This window comes from Geotrypetes seraphini, chromosome 5, assembly GCF_902459505.1.
Source record: "Geotrypetes seraphini chromosome 5, aGeoSer1.1, whole genome shotgun sequence".
Classification (NCBI taxonomy): domain Eukaryota; kingdom Metazoa; phylum Chordata; class Amphibia; order Gymnophiona; family Dermophiidae; genus Geotrypetes; species Geotrypetes seraphini.
Window position 1 is genome coordinate 198,655,310 of NC_047088.1, and position 19,381 is coordinate 198,674,690.

General features: G+C 43.7%; 1 protein-coding gene across 2 annotated transcripts in view; it reads left to right on the forward strand.

The window, feature by feature from the left end:
• The first annotated feature begins 1,461 nt into the window (after window positions 1-1,461).
• The window catches only part of SP3 (Sp3 transcription factor), a 141,407-nt gene continuing 123,487 nt past the window's right edge, over window positions 1,462-19,381 (forward strand). The window contains exons 1-3 of one of the 2 annotated variants that reach the window (XM_033946007.1): window positions 1,462-1,638; window positions 2,032-2,129; window positions 2,337-2,435. In XM_033946007.1, the coding sequence (XP_033801898.1) occupies window positions 1,632-1,638; window positions 2,032-2,129; window positions 2,337-2,435 (204 nt within the window). In that variant the 5' untranslated portion in view covers window positions 1,462-1,631. The remainder of the gene's footprint in view (window positions 1,639-2,031; window positions 2,130-2,336; window positions 2,436-19,381) is intronic. The other variant, XM_033946009.1, reaches the window with a different exon arrangement.

Below are 19,381 nucleotides of genomic sequence, written 5' to 3' on the forward strand. Positions count from 1 at the left end.
GATTATTCTGGCTGTATCCAAGTCTATTTAGCAGTGATATGCATCTTGGAAAAGGTATTAATGTGTATTGTGTTGACATTGTAAGTAGAATACTTGTACTAAGGGCCAGCTCACGGACTGTGGCACCCTGAATCAGCTTATGCATCATCATGTCCTCCTATGGTCCAGTAGCTTTCCCTCTGTTTGAAGTCCTTCGCCTCCCAATGATAACAATAAAGGGTTCCAAGATCTCAATCTGGCATCTCTCACTCCCCAGCTGCAGGGGTGGGGTGGGGGATGCTGGACTGGGATTTTGGCACTCTTTATCATTGGTGCCCCAGTCAGGGTCTTGCCTGGTCCATAGACTGAGCTAGCCCTGAGAATATGCATATGTTACCACCTTAATTGCCTATTTCCCATGTTCAATTTATTCTTGCTGTACTTTACTTCTGTTAAAATGTATTTAAAAAGATGGTAAAAAAAAAATCTTAATCAACCAATGGCAGAGCAGCTTCCAAAAGGTGCTCTTATGTCTATGTTTCAAGGAAGCTTAAGAGGGTTGTTGGTCTACCAGTTAGGAAAAAAAAAAAAGGGATTTAGCAACTGGGGGGTAGAAGGCACATAAAAAGGAGGGGCTGAGGGCTCTTTATTGAACTGCAGAAACGTGAAATCCCAAACTAAATGGGAAAGAAGAGAGGAAGATAAGCAAATTATTTCTTTAGTGTAACCTAGAAAAAAACAGCAGACAAAATGTTCTGCTGAATTGAAAGATGTTCGACAGCTGTAACAGGATATGGATTCCATGAACTCTGTATGAAATTATTATATAGATATAGCAGTAATCATTACAAAAAATTTGATTTCTAATTAATAATGTAAATATTAACCCATCTGCTGACAGCAGACTTCTCGAAATCCAGTAACAGGCACCCTATTCTAGAGTGAACAAGCGGCTATATTCCAAAGATCATACAGTATATTTTCAGGGATTTTAGGAATCTAGGCCGGGAATTAGGATTATGATTAGTCAACGAAACACTAAACCGGCTATTCTTTTTTTCATAAGAGCAAAATATGGCCATTTTGACAAAAATGATGATTTGTGGTACTCTGCACGAAACAGTGGGCCGTCCTCGCAATGGGGATTTCCTGCCTGCTCGTGTAACTGCACGTTACAACAAGGGAGACCAGTTCTTTTTTTTTTTAATCATTAACGGAGTAGGGAAGAAATCACTCGACCTACATCAGCAAATTCGAATCCCACCCGGCTTGTGAAGAGACCCCCTGTAGATAAACTACTGTCACCCAGTTCCCGCTTATTGTCTCGCGGACCAGCGGCACCAGAAAAACACACGCAAGGGCCAACAGGAAGTAGTAGCCCTTACGCCAGAGTGACACGTCCTTCTCCTATCAGAAGCCTCAGACTCCGGAGGCCCAACCAATTCAAAGAGAGAAGAGAGGTAGGCCTTCCTGTTCGTGATGTCAGCCTTCCCCCTTCTGGCTGGAAGCCCCACCTTTTGTGTTTCCCGCACCGTCAATCAAAATAGAAAAAAAATCGCCTGCTTTCGCCGTCCGCAGCCCGCTTTTGAATACAATAATCATGTTAAGCGTCTAAATAAACCGAGGCTTTCCTGATCGTTCCCATACATACTATGACCGGTACGTAAAAAAAATACAAACAGACAGAAAAAAATATCAACCCTGGCGTCCTGCGCCCGCTCTGGTCTCAGGATCGGCAACGAGCCGCGGGGCCAAGAGCAGCTGAGCCGCGGCTGCTGTTAGAGTGGGGGCCGTAAGACGGAGCCTGTCAGCGCGAGATCACCGCAGGGGAGCGGCCAGAGCGGCGGTGGCTCCGCAGGAGTACGCGTCGAAGGGGGAGGGGAGCGAGGCTGTACAGGCTCGGCGGCGCTTTTCTCGGCGGTTATTTGGCTACAATGGCGCGGGGGGAGATGGCTCGGTAGCGCTGGTATTTGCTAACCCTCCTTGCCCCTGCCGTCTCTCACTGCCTCTCTTGTGTGTCTGCCTCTCGCTTCCCCCCATCTGTCTCTGCAGCTCCCGAGAAGCCTGTGAAACAAGAAGAAATGGCTGCCTTGGACGTGGATAGCAGTCAGAGCGAGTATCTGCAGCACGGCAACGGCGCGGGCGCGCAGGTAAGAGCCTGGGGCCTGCCGCCGCCGCCCCACGGGAGCCTCTCTCCCGGCCCTCTTTTTAGGGTGCTTAGAAATGCATGCTTTTGTGAAAGTTCACACGTTTAAAATTTCATGTTGTGAAAAAAAAAAAGCGAGTCGTACTTCCTGTGTAAGCTCCGGACTAACGGCCACCCACTTTCTCTCTTTGTACCCGCCCATTGTGGGTAGGACACGCAGCCGTCACCGCTCGCTCTGCTGGCAGCGACCTGCAGCAAGATCGGCTCGCCGGTACCGGAGGAGGACGGTGGGGCCGTTACTCCCGGAGCGGTAAGTGCCCATCAACCGCAGCAGGCTGCCGACGAGCACACAGAAAGCGGGAGCCCGCCTAAAACCCCTTGCCTCGTCCCCCGATCCGTCCGGGGGGCTTCCCCTGGCCCTGCGTGGGAGCCGACCTGGTCCTGCCCCCAGGGAGGGAACAATCTTCCCCCGACAGCCACTGCGGAAAAATTGAGCGCCAAGGAGAAAGAGGATAGCCCTTTAAATTCAGTGTAAAGTGAGGCGAAGGCGTGAACCCCGAAACCCACGGAGCCCAAAAGTGCTTGGCGAGAAGCGGATCACAGTGAGGGGTGCGTGTGACGTCACGGAGGACGAAGGGAAGTTTCGGCGAGACTTGAGGAACGCGCTGTGGGCCACTGAACTTGGGACCTCTTCTGTGTGCTGGTCAGGCAGGCAGGCTTAGAGAGAACGCGCTCTTTGCTGTGTAATTGTAATGATGAGACCCATATCCCTTTTTGTCTCTGTTTTACGCATATGTGTGGGTTTGCCTTCTCACTGGTATGCTAGTCCTAGGTAAGAAGTGAATTCTTAACTGCCGGATGTCCAGGGCACACATGACTACTAGACTGCATGTTGTACTTTGCCACTGCTGTCCTGTGCAAGTAATGACATTGTTGTTGTTGAGCACCTTTTGTGTTTCTATTCAGGAAGGTGCCTTCATTTATTTATTACACCATGGATGGCCACGGCAACCCTTTTTCTAAATTACGGTTCATCTTTGAAGGCCAAGTTTGTAGGTCGAGAAATCAAACACAAACGGGGATAACATATTTCCTACCAAATAAAGTGTTTTCTTTGGGTGTTGTAGTGGTATAAATCTTATACTGATCATTATTGTTGAAAATAATTATGTTTAAGAAGACACATGCTCCATAGACTTGTCTTGTCCACTATATATTTTTTTAAACTAAAACTTTGAGTAAAAGTAGCATTCTTGTGCTGCAGTAATCTTGTTAGAACTGTATTTATAGTTGAAAAACATGTTTGTCTCTTCTAGTTCAGTAATATTTAATGTTGCGACTTGGATGGTAAAATATTAGTTCATATTTCGCATTTTAATTTTTTCAGTTGCCTTTAGTATTTCATATGCTCAGTGATATCACTGTTTTGTGTGTGTATATAAAACGTGTACTGAATTTGAAATAAACTTATCTCTTGTCTAGGGTCATCTAAATGTTTGATTTCCTTTTGTGAGAAGTTTCCTCAAGTTTATTTTTGAAGGGCTTGGCCTGAAGTATTATTATCCTTATTTTTCTTCCTTGTTGACTTGATGTTTTGTTTTTAACCTTTCTTGATTTGGATTGTATATCTGTTTGTTATATTTTGAAGTATATAACACAAGGGTTTTTTTTTGTCAAATCTGTGGCTTAATTGTATTGACTGTAGTTGTTTATAACTTTAGAAACTAAAATGAGTGTTTTCAAATTGCCTGCATCTGAATGTTATCATTTTTTAATTTTTAATTTCCTTTTTTGCCTGCTTACTGCTATCATCTATTTGCTATGCTCTACTTTCCTCTTATCTCTTTCTTTCTAAACTTATATACAGTGGTACCTCGGTTTGCGAGTGTTTTTTGCAAGATGAGCAAAACATTTGCAAAATCGGTGCCTCGGAAACCGAGCATGGCTCGATTTACAAGCGCCCCCCCTGCGATCCGGCACTCTCACCCCGCGATCCGGCACCCCCACCCCCCTGCCGCGATCCGCCCCCCCCCCCCCGCCGCGACCTGAAGTCCCTCAGACCCACCCGAACCCACTTCTTACTTTCAGCTCGGCCTTGGCACCAGCATGTCCTGTGCGTTGGTGCCAGTGCCCGAAGATCGGCCTCCTCTTCTGTGCTGGTCCTCAGAGAGAACGTGAACTCGCAGGCCTTGAGCATGCGCAGATGCTCAAGGCCCAGCACAGAAGAGGAGGCCAATCTTCGGGCACCGGCACCAACGCCGAGGCCGAGCTGAAAGTAAGAAGCAGGTTCGGGTGGGTCTGGGGAAGGGTGCCGGATCGCAGGGGGGGCCTTCGGGGGGAGCAATGCCGGTTCTCGTGGGGGGGTGGTGGATAGAGCAGCGCCGCTGGCCTCGGGGGGTGGGAACATATCAAAGCGAGTTTTCATTATTTCCTATGGGGAAACTCGCTTTGATATACGAGTATTTTGGTTTACGAGCATGCTTCTGGAACGAATTATGCTCGTAAACCAAGGTACCACTTCTGTTTGCTTTTCTTGTTTGTCGCCTTTCTTCCCTTCCTGTTTTTCATGGTGTTACATTATTTCCTGTCAAATCCCAGCTAGCTGCGAGCATATACTGTTAACAAAATTATAAGTTGGTCGGTAGATAGAAAGTGCCTCTGTGCTGCCTATTCCTTTTGTTGATCAGGTGTGCTACCATGTTACCCCGAAAATAAGACCAACCCCAAAAATAAGCTCTAGCATGATTTTCGGGGTAGGTCTTAATATAAGCCCTACCCCTGAAAATAAGCCCTAGTCGCCAGCGCTTCCCCCCCTGCCCATCCGCTCCCCCCTTCCATCTCTCCCTCCCATCCAAACCCCGACCGCAAGACCGAAATACCTTGGAACAAACGGCAGCACAGGCTGCATTGTGGCCTTCTCACGCCTGGGCGTTCTGTGTGCCGTGTTGCTGATGACATCATCAGTGATGTGGCAGAAGAATGCCCAAGCATGAGAAAGCCACGATGCAGCCGACACTGCCGTTTGTTAAAAGATATTTTGGTCTCGCAGTTGGAGTTCGAATGGGAGGGAGAGATGAAAGGGTCGGGGTCTGGGGGGTGTGCAGTTGTGGGGGGGATGGGAGAGATAGAAAGATGCTACACAAGGGGATGGGAGGAAGGGAGGAATAGGAGCTTCAAGGGTTCTGTTGCACAAGGGATGGGAGGGGGAGAGGGATAGAAGCTGCAAGGGTTCTGCTGCACAGGGGGAGGGAGGGAGGGAGAGATAGAACAATACTGCACAAGGGGATGGGTGAGAGGGGAGGAAAGATGCTGCACTTGTGTGGGAGAGAAAGGAAATAGAAAGAATTGGGGTGGAGGAGAGGAAGGGAGAGATGATCATTGTACATGAAAAAAAATAAGACCTACCCCGAAAATAAGACCTAGTGCCTTTTTTGGGCCCAAAATTAATATAAGACAGTGTCTTGTTTTCGGGGAAACATGGTTATAACCTGTGGGCCACATGAAAATGTAGGAGCAGCAGTTCTTGAGAAAAGCTTTTCTGATTGCCTCCTGCATTCCAGTGTTTTGCCTAATAGTATGAGAAGGATGGAGTAAGATGAAAGCAGAAAGGATTCCAGATCAAAAGAAAGAGCTAACCCCCTCTTTTACAAAGCTGTGCAGCAGAAGCCCTTTAAATCCCTATGGGCTTTGGGGCAGTTGCCATAGCAGCCATCGCTAACATGGCTTTGTAAAAGAGGTGGGGGTAGGGGGTATAAGTGAGGAGGTAGAGGAACAGTTCATTATTGAGAATTTGGGGTCTTGGTGAGGGAGGGGATGGAAGTTTGGAAGTAGGGAATAAACTCAGTTTCTGGTGCATATGGTGGTGCCAGAAATTGTTGTATAGGTACCAATGTATAATTTTATAAAAGGTGTATTATCAGCAGAGTACTAAGAAAGAAACAGATAAAGGCCCACATTGACACTAACTTGCTGGAAAGATGTACAGTATATGCAATATGTCTTTCTACCACTAATACATGACCTTATCCCTGTAGTCTCTTCTAGCACTTCACATCACAAAATAAACTGATCTGTGGTTTAGGAAGTCTAGCTATTCAAATATATTTTTGTCTCATGCACTTCCACTCATTTTGTAACATAAGTAGTCATTTGTGTTTAAACTACTTTATAGATGCCTTTTGACATTTATGATTTCACATGGTACAATTTTCAAAACCTTTCCTAGCATATTATAGCTGTCACTAGTAAAGGTAATGTGGACATTGAAAACACTTATTGCAATGGAGGAAATGTGAAGTACAAGAGCAAACAGTTTTGATTTGTGGGCTGTGCTGAAGACAGAGCAATGTTCTATAATGAAGATGCAAGATTTTTCAGTACAGATGCTAAGATCTGTTTTTAGTTTCTTAGGTTGATCAACTATAAAAAATGATCGTTGTAGTCCCAGAAATAGTTAAGCGGTCTCCAAGGATCTGGCAGAGGGGTTACAGACCTTAGAAGCTGAGGGATTTTTATTTTTTTTTTACTATAGAATAGCATGTGTTAATCTTATTCCTATGGGCCCTGCTGTAGATAACAGGAGTAAATATTTAGTAAAAGACCCTCTGAAAGAGGTAGAAGTGTTTAAAGTTGATGATGTTCTTGGTTTCATTAATCAACAGAAGTGTAATGTTTGTACTGGATTTGTATCCTATTCAGGGTAGAAATATTGTAAGATATTCATGATAGAAATATTGCTTTCCCATAGGGTTGAAGAGAGACTAATATTTTGAAAAATTACTTTGATGTCTACTTAGTTGGATTTGAGGATAATGTAAGAAAAGGAAGTAAAATAATGGAATTAAATGAAGAAAAAGAAATACCTTGATGCAAGAGAAAAAAAGAAAGCATTGCTGTATTGGTTATAATTTGATGCTCTTTTGTTGAGGTTTAAGGTGAGAAACAAGTTCTTGAGCTTGTAAATAAAAATTGCTTTATTACATGGAATGCAAGGACAAATAATTAAAAAGAACTGTGGGGTCCTTTAACAAAGCTGTGGTGCACCCTTATGCAGGTTTTTATTGCTGCAGAAAAGTGGCTGATTTTCCTTATTAATGGCTATGCACTAATGTTGACAATAGTGTGTGGTCATTAAAAAAAAAAAAAAAAAATTAAACACATGAGCTCACACTCTAAATCAATACATGATAATGTAGCTACGCTAACTGCTTAGTAAAACTCTATTCTCGCTCTGCCCCCTCTGAAGAAAAATTGAAAATAATTTTTAGTGTGCGCTTTTGTATGCGCAGGTTAGGAATTTACCACAGGATGCCTGAGCATGTCCCACAGGAAACCCTTTTTAAGTTGTGGTAAGCGCACACCAGTGCTTACTGCAGCTTAGTAAAAGGGGAAGGGAATGGGGACTTGTATACCACCTTTTTGTGGCTTTGGCATTTCAGAGCTGACATTCAGAACGGTGGGCAATGGAGGAGTAGGCGACTTGCCCAGGGTCACAAGGTACAGCACTGGGATTTTATCTCTCAACCTCTGGGTTCAGAGGCAGCAGCTCTACCAATAAGCCACTCCCTGTGAGCCCTTTGAGACCTGAAAAGTTATGCCAGATAAATGGACCCTTAAAGAGAGTGAGTAATGAGTGAGCTACTGGCATAATGACCAAGTCTTTCAAGAGGGGTGATATTGATAGCAAAGTCATACCACCAAGTATGAGTTGTCTTCCAGGAGGCTGGATTTGGTTGTGTTACAGGATTGATAAGATTTTGTCAGTGGAGTAAAGAAACTGTGCATTTTGTGAATGACCTGCTGGATCATGAATAGTTGGTAATTTTCAGTGTTCTATTTCCTTAGAACTAATATTTGGAAGGGTTCTTTTCTCACTTTCCCTATTAGGCTACTCCTATATTCCTTATGGTTAAAACTATAGGTAAGAACCAGGAAACGGGATTTATAAATAGAGAATGACATGGTGACAAAATTCATCATCATTCCTGTCCCCGCAGGAAACCATCCCGTGTCATTCTTTAGTGTCTATCTCAACTTCAGTCCTTCTACATCAGCATTCTTCAATGCAATGCTTGAGGGTCAGTGGTTGTGTCCAGTCATACTTTGATTCTTCCCTCTGTTCTTAAAGAATGACATGGGGTTGGTTTCCTGTGGTTATCCGTATGGATAGTGATGAATTTTGTCACTGTGTCGTTCTGTACTTTTAAAACTAATGATGGGAGCAAATTTTAGTAAATGTAGCCTTTAGATTGGGATCAGGGAAATAAATTCTGAATAATTCAAAAGTTAAAACCTTTCTCTGAAGTTCCATGCTTTCTCAGATTCAAGCACAGAGGATCTTCCACTGAGATAAAGGGATTGTAGAACTCGGTAGCTATGGTTTTTTAATGGTTGGGCAGACTGGATGGGCCACATGGCCTTTACCGCCAGCACTTTCAATGACACTATGGGGTCCTTTTATCAAGCTGCGGTAGGGGGGTTTAACGCGTGTAATACCGCACGTTAAACCGCCTGCCTTGGTAGCCGCTAACGCCTGTATTGAGCAGGCGTTAGTTTTTTAGCGCGGGGGTTAGCGCGTGATGAAATGTCCGCACTAACCCCGCTAGCGCGGCTTGATAAAAGGACCCCTATGTTTCTGTGAATGTAGCTCACCTTAAACTACCAGTGAAGAAGCATGAGTTAAATTCATACAATGTATCAGTTTCTGGGCATTTCATTGTTTTAAGGAGAGGATTTAGGAGGAGTTTGGAAAAATAGTGACCTCGTATCAAAAAGAACTATTGTGGAACTCAAAAAAGTAAGAAGATGGATTAGCTTTTATTTCTGATCTGAAGAAGAAGGATTATCTTTGAAAGCTCATCATAAAATGCATTGAGTTAGTCCAATAAAAAAATGTATTTCCTTTTAGTTTTTTTGTTTTATTTCTATATATTACTCTTTTATAATAAAAGGCCAAACAGTTTATGGTTTTTCAACTTGGAGGTGATTGCTAGGGGATATAATAAAGGTCTATAAAATAATGAATAAGATAGAGTGGATAAAGAGGAATAGCTAATTACCCAAATGTTCAATAATATTTTGATTAGGGAACACTCCAAATTAGCAGGTAGCAGATTTAAAACAATTCAGATAAAAAAAATAAATGTATCTTCATGTACAATCTAACTGAAAGATGTAGCCAAAGCATGTAGCATAGCTGAATTTAAAAGGGTGTCAAACAAGTTCTTGAAGAATAAGTTTATAAACCTGTGTTTACCAGGTAGACTTATCCCTGGGAGAGAGCAAAAAGAATGGCTCTGTTTTTATTAGTTTCTTCTGGGTATTTGTTATACAGATTTGACTGCTGTTGTTGGAGACAGGCTGCTGGACTTGAGGAATCTTCAGTCTGATCCATCATGGCAGGTCTTATGTTCCCATCATGGGATCCAAAGACAAGTTACCCCTTTTGCTCTTTCTAATAACCTCCCATAGGCCTGATTTGCCTTTTATGAATCAGGGTTATTGGTCACGAGTAATCAGATGTTTTAGTACAAAGGCATATGAATACTTATTTGCTGGACTTTGAGGTTATAGTAGAATGCTCTGTCTAAGACACAGTTCTTCAACCGCCGGTCCGCGGACCGGTGCCGGTCCGTAGAAAATTTCTGCCGGTCCGCACAGGACCGGCGAGATCAAGTCGGCAGTTAAATTTCCTGCCGACTGCGGTTCCTGTTGATTAATGTTCCTCCCAGCCTCAGGCGATCAAGATAGGCTGCCAACGTCGGGGCCTTCCCTCTCTGAGTCTCGCCTGTTCGGAAACAGGAAGTTGAAACAAAATAGGCGGGACTTAGAGAGTGAAGGTCCCGACGTCGGCAGCGTGTCTTGATCGCCACCCCTGCCGAGTTGCTGAAGAGGGCCGCGGGGAAGTTGCGATTAGACCGGAGAGAGCTGCAGATTCAGGTGCAGGTGGAGGGAGATGGTCAGCGTGTGCGAACAAGATCCTGGGGAGCCTTCACAGTGGCTGTCTCCCCTCCCACCAGCTCTCCAATTTGCCAGGGCAGTGATTTACCGGCAACTTCCTGCAGGCAAGTACCGAGAGCTGCTGGAAGGGGAGGAAGCCACTGTAGGAGGCTGGGAAGGTCTGGAAAAGGGAGAGCTGTTACTGGACTTGAAGGGAGTTAGAAGGCGAGATGCTGTTGGTAGGGGAGGAGGGAAAGGGATGGGAAGAGAGTTAATGTTGGATAGAGGGAGGAGGGAAGGGAGAAGAAGGAGAGATGCTGCTGGAAGGGGAGGAGGGAAAGGTATGGGAAGAGAGTTAATGTTGGATAGAGGGAGGAGGGAAGGGAGAAGAAGGAGAGATGCTGCTGGGAGGGGAGGAGGGAAAGGGATGGGAAGAGAGTTAATGTTGGATAGAGGGAGGAGGGAAGGGAGATGAAGGAGAGATGCTGCTGAGAGGGGAGGAGGGAAAGGGATGGGAAGAGAGTTACTGTTGGATAGAGGGAGGAGGGAAGGGAGATGAAGGAGAGATGCTGCTGGGAGGGGAGGAGGGAAAGGGATGGGAAGAGAGTTAATGTTGGATAGAGGGAGGAGGGAAGGGATAAGAAGGAGAGATGCTGCTGGGAGGGTGGAGGGAAAGGAATGGGAAGAGAGTTAATGTTGGATAGAGGGAGGAGGGAAGGGAGAAAGAAAAAAGGAAGGAAACAACTGGCAGGGAGATTACAGGAGGGGAAAGGGGTCAGGGTGGAATGGAGAGATCAGATGAGAGAAAGGGGAGAGAGAGGAATGAGAAAGTAGAGAGACATTGATGCTGGAAAGGGGGTCAGCAGAGAAATGAGAGAGGGATAAAGATGCTAGATCTGGTGTAGGAGAGATAAAAATGAAGAAAGCAGTGAAGCTGGAATGAATGATGTAAAAAGGAGAGAGGAGGATGGACAAGGAAGAGGGGCATAGAAAGAAGTCAGATACATATGGAAGGGAGAGAGGGCATACATTGGATGGAATGGGCAGATGCTGGAAGGAAAAGAGTGAAAAGAAGATGAAAGCAGAAACCAACAAAAGGTAGAAAAAAATAATTTTATTTCTATTTTGTCATTAGAATATATCAGATTTGAATTATATATCCTGCTAGAGACATAACTGGGGCCTGCAGTATTCTGTAGCATGATATTTCTATGTAGCATTCTATAATAACTTGGCTTTATAATAGCTTTTCTTGATAGTAGAGGGGATATATGTGAAGGGGAGGGGAGACAGGGGTTTTGTTGGTCCGTGCTCTGTATATTTGTATTTATAAAATCACAATTGTTCAGAATATTGTTTCTTTTTATACTTTAATAAAATACACGTTCAATATAAAATCATAATTGCGGCTTGTGCAGATGGGATCAGATGGTTTGTGGGGACCGAGCTCGCGGAGATGGGGCGTAAACGGGGTTTTTAAATTTTAGTCCTAGTAATTTGCCGGTCCACAAAATAATTCTTTTATTTCTGCCGGTCCACGGGTGTAAAAAGGTTGAAGAACACTGGTCTAAGAGAGATGGAAATCTGATCAACAAATTGTTTACTGACAAGTTGAGCAATCTCTTTTTGTCTGTGATGTTGCAAAATATTGTGCCATAACAAAGCTTGGCAGATCTCGGGCACCAGGTCACCATGATGTTGAAAAACTGAACCTTGCTGGAGTTTCAGGCCCCCGACATAGCTGCTGCCATTGAAGAAAGAAGCACTTCATCCACATTGGTGTCCACAGCTCTCATTAGGTTCAAACTGCAATGTAGGAATCTTTAGTGCAAGTCTTGAAAGACTTGAGACTAAACTGGCCCTGGAGTTAGTACATCACATAGCTTAAACCTAATTGAGAGCTGCCGCTGCTGTCAGTATCAGTGGAACATTTTTTTTTTCTACGGGAGTGGGAAGATACTATTAAGAGGCATTTTCAAAACACAAAAAAAGTCCAAAAATCAGAATTTGGACGTTTTATTCTGCAAAACATCCATGTACCGATAATCGAAACAGAAAACTTAAGACATTTTACAGGACATTTGTTCTCCAAAACGTCAAACTCAGAAAGGGGCATGTTAAGATGTGTGCTTTTGGTAGGCTGTGGGCCAGGTTAGACTTGGACTTATTGTGGCGATAATCGAACCTTGTGAAGGATGACCACTCTCCCAGTGGTGACTAACCGCCTCCCACACCCCAAAAAATATGAATAAAACTGTATATACGTGTTTGTAGAACAGCAACATCTGCTTTGAGAAAGGTTAGAGCATCACTCAAATCTCTTAAGTAGCCTAGTGGGTGGCATAACTAGCCATTAGAGAGGAGGACCTAGGCCAATAAGACACTCTAACCACTGCATTTATGGTGGAAAGTGTAAGGCCATAGGCACATCAAAGTTTAAAATGTCTAAATCTAGACCATTTGGACATTGCAATGGACTGGTTACATAGACATCACAGTAGATCAGTCGGGCACCTTAGAGGGCACTGCTGTGAACATCACATAAAGGGTGCTAGATATACATCTCACCATAACCCCCTTATAATTTATGGTATTACCTCCAAAACCTACTATACCTACCTGTCTCCCACCCCAATAGTCCTTATAGCTGTAGGTTGTACTTATATGGCAGTATAGTAAGATTTTGGTGGATTCTCACTTTCCACCATAATAAATGTAGTGGATAGAGTGTCTTAATGGCCTTGGTTCTCCGCTCTGTAGCTCATTATCCTGTCCACCAGGCTACTTAAAATACCTGTGTGATGCTCTAATCTTTCCCATAGCAGATAATGCTATTCTACAGACAGGTATGTACTATTTTATTCATATTTTTATGAATAAAATGGTGTGTGAGTTCACCAGAACCCACCAAAATCCCACTATACTGTTATATAAGCGCCACCTTGGGCAAAAGGGTTATTCGAGGTAGGAGATAGACTGTGGATATAGTAGGTTTTGGAGGGATCACCATACATTAAAAGGGGGTTATGGTGAGATGTATATCTGGCATCCTTTATGTGAAGTTCACAGCAGTGCCCCCTAAGATGCCCCACTGCTCTATTGGGATTAAAGAATGACACAGTGGCTGTTACCCGCGACTAGCCGTGGGTAACCCGCCAAAACGGTGGGGGGTGGGAAGTGCTCACTGCGGGTACGCGGACAAGGCCATCCACCGTCCCGTGGAGTGGTGAATGGCCTTGTCCCCACAGTTAAGGGAGGGAATGCACGCGGCCCCCCTCCCTCCTTCCTACCAACTGGCCGAATCTATCTATCTATCTCCCTCCCTCCCCCTTACCTTCAGGCGCGTTTTAAGTTTACAGAGTAACTTGTTGAAGCCACCGGAACCTGCCTGAAGTCGTGTGCATCTGTGGGCGAAAGCTTCTCCTCCTTTTAATGTATGGTAATCCCTCCAAAACCTACTATATCCATGCAACTTCAAGCAGGCTCCGTCAGCTTCAACAAGTTACCATGTAAACTTAAAACATGCCATGAAGGTAAGGGGGGGGAGGGAGGGAGATGCTCGGACTGCGCAAGGGGTGCTGAAGGCCGGTGGAAAGAAACAGACGCTGAAGGGGTGGTGGTTTAAGGGAACAGACGCTGAAGGGGGATGGAGTGGAACAGACGCTGAAAGGAAATGGGGAACAGAGAGTAGGGAGAAGACGCTGAAGAAATGGGGAACCGAGAGTGGGGAGGTATGTCTGAGGAGTGACTAGCAATCTGAGGGTATTAGAGAGGCTGCTTATTATGGTAAGGAGTTGGGACTGTTGGAGCAATGGAGAGAATGAGAGAGAGACAGTGAGAGCAGGGAAAGAGAAAAAAAAAAGAAACTAGTTTAGCATCTGGCCCATAGTAAATGAGAAACAAAGCATTTGCCTCAGGCTCAGTAGATCAGAAGTCATTGCAAAGTGGAGAGAGGCCATTGACTTATGCAAGTCATAACAAAATGAGACAACAGTTTTAGGGCCCCTTTTACAAAACTGTGGTAGTGATGCTGTGGCAGTAAGTGCACCGAAGCACATTCATATGGGCTTCAGTGCATTTACTATGGCAGCATCACTACTGCAACTTTGTGAAAGGGACCCTTAGTAAATCAGGCCCTAAAGGAGTTGTGGTAGACTAACTGAGTAGTATGTAAACATATCCATTAAGCTTACCATAACACATTTTAAAGTGATGAAAAAGTTTTTGCCCTCCTCCTGATTTACCCTATTATTGCATATATGTGGCACTGAATTTTTCTGATCATTTAACAAAATGTAATATTAGATAAATTTTTCAATTTATATCAGTTGTTAATTGCAACTAAACATTGCCTATAATCAGATTTATTATTCTCGCATCATTATGGAGTGATCTCAGCACACTCTTTTCTTGCAGAACTGCTTTCATTCACTGAAACCTATGAATTTGTATGAACTATCATTTCAGGTCCTGCTACAGTAGTGGTCTCAAACTCGTGGCCTGGGGGCCACTTGCAGCCTGCCAGGTACTATTTTGAGGCCCTCGGTATGTTTATCATAATCAAAAAAGTAAAATAAAACAGCTTCTTGATTATATGTCTCTTTAGCTATAAATAAGACTTAGCCAAAAGGAAAGATTTATAAACTATAAAGAGTTTTACCTCATGCAAAATTGTCATTTCTTTAATAAGATATTAACTATTTTTTCTGAGACCCTCTAAGTACCTACAAATCCAAATTGTGGCCCTGCAAAGGGTTTAAGTTTGAGACCACTGTGCTACAGCATCTCTGTTGGGTTCCAAAAAGGATTTTGACTAGGCCAATCCAAAATTTTAATTTTGTTACTCAGCCATTCAGATGTGTAGACTTGCTTTTGTGTTTTAGGTCATTGTCTTGCTGTATATCCCCGTTCTGCTTCAATTTCAGCCTGTATGATGTTCAGTAGATGATCAGACATTCTCCTTAAAAATGTTCTGGTACAGAACTTATGATTCCTTCAATAATGGCAAGTTTACCAGGTCCTGAGGCAGAAAAGCATCCCCATACCATTCCACCACTACCATCATGTTTGACTGTTATGATGGAATGCTGAATTTGTTTTACACCCTATATAATGTGACCGTCCACTTTTGACTTGGTCTGTCCATAGAACATTATCCCAAAATGCTTGGGTATATCCAAATCCGAGACTAGTGTTGATGTTACTTTTGGATAGCAGTAGTTTCTGCCCTTTTACTCTCCCAGGAATCCTGTTTTTGCCCAGTCTCTCTCATTATGGAGTCATGAACACTAACTTTAGCTGAGGATAGAGAGGTCTGCAGTTCTTCGGATATTCTGGGGTAAGTTTGTCACTATGCACTTGGAGTAATTTTGGTAGACTGGCCTCTCTGGGAAAGATTCACCACTTTTCCAAGACATCTTCATTTGGAGATAATGGCTTTCACTGTGGTTCAGTGGAATCTCAGATCTTTAGAAATTACTTTTGTAGCCCTTTCCAGACTGATATCGTTCAACAACTTTTATTCTTATCTCTTGGAATTTCTTTTAGAAACTTTGTAAAGACTGTCACTGTTGTGATAAGGTTCAATCTATAGTGAGGTTTAAATTCTGTGGGGCTGGTACAATCAAGCCTTGCTGTGTTCAATCAGCTAAACTAATTTATCAATTAAATTTGGTCAGTTGGTTAATTGAGTAACTGAGGGAGCAGTTACTTTTTCATATAGATGATATATGGGTGTTGGATAACTTTATTTCTTAAACAAATGACAATAATTTAAAAACTATTCAGTTTACTCGGGTTCCCTTTGTCTAATATTTTAGTTTAAAAATCAGAAGCCATTCAGTGTGACATAGAGAAAATAATAGGAGAAATCAGGAGGGGACAAAAACTATCAAATCACTGTGCGTGTTGTTGGCTACTGACTTTCAAGGATGATAGCGAGAATAAACAAATGTACCGTAAATGATACAACATGTTCCTGTGCAAACAGCATACGATTCCTTATGGATGGTTTCTATACCCCAACTCGCGAGTTGGATTGCAGAAGATGTCAATTATTTTCTCAGCTCTGCCTCCTTGTCTCCCTGGGCAGTGCCCTCTCTCTCTCTCTGTTTAGTCATCTACCCTGCATCTGATTTCTTATTTTTGGGTTAAATCAGATTTTTTTTTTTTTTTTGTGAGGCTTTCCCATGCTAAGAGGCTCCCAGTAGTCTTGGGACAGCTCTGCCTAGGAAAGGATCCAGACGTTGGAGTCTGCAGTAAAGAGGACAACCCTTCTGAAAGAGTACTTGCCTGGCCAGCTTGCAGTATCACTTCTAAGCTCGGAGATAGGTCCTCTGGGGAGCGATGCACACCCCTGCGGAGATCAGGCCCTGGAGCGCAGGCTGAATTGACACCTTGGCTGCATCCCCTCCCCTAAGAATCGTGTGGGAATGAATGGGGTCGAGGATTTCAGACTCTGTGAGCCTGAATAAAAGGCAGCCTGATAAGCCGAGCCGCTGGAGCCACCCTTGCTTGTCTGAGGCAGAAGACCCTCCATTCCCAGCTATAGTGTGACTGACAGAGGTCCCTGTAGGATCTAGGTCAGATCTGTAACCCTCTCAAGCAACCAGAAACTACATTTATCATGTATCTACCAATCCCCATGGGTGCCAGCTAACTGAGTCTACTGTGAGGGAGAGAGTGGCACTGGTTAAAACTACAGCCTCAGTACCCTGAGGAGGTGGATTTAAACCCATGCTGCTCCTTGTGACTGGGCAAGACAGGGAAAAATGCTCGAGTACTTGAATAAATTCATGTATATGTAAGAGACTGGTATAGAAAATTGAATAAATAAATAGTAGTAGCAGAAAGTGAAAAATGTTAATTCAATTTATATTAGAGTATATATGGTGAATGAACTGATGGCACACTTCTCATTTCTAGTTTGATGTCTCTTAAATAATCTAATTAGCCAGCAGTACAAGCATGGTTTTTAGACTTCCAGTTTACTATGCACCCTGCATATCCAGTTACAGAACCAGCTGTTTGAAGCCCTGTGTTTCAGGATTCCTCATCTCGTTGGCTCCCCTGTAGCATTATCAAAAAAGAAGGGGATTTAGCTCTGACTTTTTTTTCAGTTTGTTAGGGAATTAAAGATGTTTAAAAAATAAAAAAGGGGTCCAACAAAGGAGAGACCCAAAGAAAAATAACAAATAAACAGGATCAAGCAATAGACCTCCAATGAAGAGGCAGGAGACCAAGCAAATAGTTTGTATGAAGCCAACAAAAAACAAAATAGAAGTAATAGAGAGATCCATACATACCCTGGCTCATTTCTGTCATGGTGTGCACAAAATTAACCTATTTGGAGAAATTACCTCCGAGAGACCCATGTTTTGTGGAAGGCAGTGGGTAAGCTTGGGGTACGGGTTTCCCAAATACTGTCAGCCAACCCATGGATCTGGGAGGGAAGGTAGCAGCAGACCACATGTGCAGATATGCCTGCGTGCTGGCTTTGTGTTGTATGTATGTGTGAGATGGTAGTTCAGTTGTGCTGCTGGCTCCCTCTGCCTGGTCTTTGATGACTTGACCTTGATTTCAGGGAAGCTTGAGGGGATTGACTTCGCCTTGATCCAGCCCTGTGCACCACTAGACGGCAGCATGCTGCTATCATACTTCCATTTTGTGGGGCAGAGTGGCTAATGTGGTACCTCCCCTTCTTGATCTCTTAAGTTGAGGGTTAGGACAGCCCATAGGGCCCCTGGGGACTTTGGGGCTCAACTGAATGCAGGCTTTGATTCAGTGTGGTCATCATCCTTTGGGGACCAGGCCCTGTTAATGCCAGACTCCTGCTTCAGGAGTTGTGGAGCTTGAGTATGTACGTTATCTGGAACTGCACTCACCACTTCCTGCACTCACCACTTCTTGCATCCCTGCCTAGGAATCCCTGGGAACTATCTGAGGGGGATGCAGAGGGCTTCCTACTAGGCAAGAGATTCCCAGAGTAGGGGGACCCATCCTAGTAGAGGAGGATTCCTTGGTGGTCCACTTCTTGTAAGGAGGAGCCAGGGTGGATTTGATTTAAATCAAATCAATTTAAATCATGATTCTAACCCTGTAAACCGTGCCGAGCTCTACGCTTGTGGAGATGGTGTGGTATACAAACCTAAGGTTTAGTTTAGTTTAAGTCACTAGTCAGAAAGACTTGATTTAAATTGCAGTTTCCTATAGAAAGATTTTTGCTGTGAAGAAGCATGCTATCTCTGCAGACACATTCATAATTTTGAGAAATGCAAAACTAAGCATCTGTGATAATATCTTCTACATAGAAAAATTGCCCATGACATTATAAATGGATTAATGGAATTTATCAAAAAATTTAAACATTGCATGAATATACAGTCTCATGCTACATAATTAAAAGCATCATTTCATGGTGAATAACTTTTGGTCTATAATATATCTTAATAGATTTTTCCTCAAAAAATAATTTTATTTAAAACAATCCAATTAAAAAAAAAATGATTTTTTAATCCTCCCTGGGAGGAGCTCAGTCATTTGATTGGTACTATGATAGAGGCCCTGAGTATTCCAGACCTGTGGTTATGGTCCCCCCTCCCCCAACACACATATTTCTTGAGGGCTTTAGAAGACCTTCCAAGGCTTTCCTGCTGCATTTTCTCCGAGATGGTACTGTTGCATTAGGAGGCCCCTGAGGGAGTACCAGACGCCTGAGTCTATCTCTTCTCTTGGGAAGATTTGGATTGGTTGCCCCACTTCCCCAAGGTGGATACCTTAGTCTCAGTAGAGATCAAAAAGACAACAATTCTGGTGGAGAGAGGCTTGGTGCTGAACAATGCCCATGAAAGGAAGGTGGAACAGCTCAAGTATGTCTTTGCCTCCTCAGTTATTGGGGTGCAGGCATTGATGTGTGGTAGCTATGTAACCTGTGCCTTGATGTGCTGAGTTTAGCAGCTTCCAGAGTCCTCCCAATGTAATGTGCTTGGAGTCAGATGATCTTCCTGGAAGATATCCTTTATGACTTAGTTTATATCTCCTCCTAGTTGGTATCCTCAGTAGCCATGGCCTGGATGTGGTTATGGCACTGGGTGGCTCATGTCACTTCTAAGGCATGCTTGAATAAGCTGCTCTTTAGGGATGCCTTGCTGATAAGAACATAAGAATTGCCATATAGGGACAGACCGAAGGTCCATCAAGCCCAGTGTCCTGTTTCCAACAGTGGGCAAACCAGGTCCCAAGTTTCTAGCTAGGTCCCAAGTAATAAAACAGATTTTATGTTGCTTATTTTAAGAATAAGCAGTGGATTTCCCCCAAGCC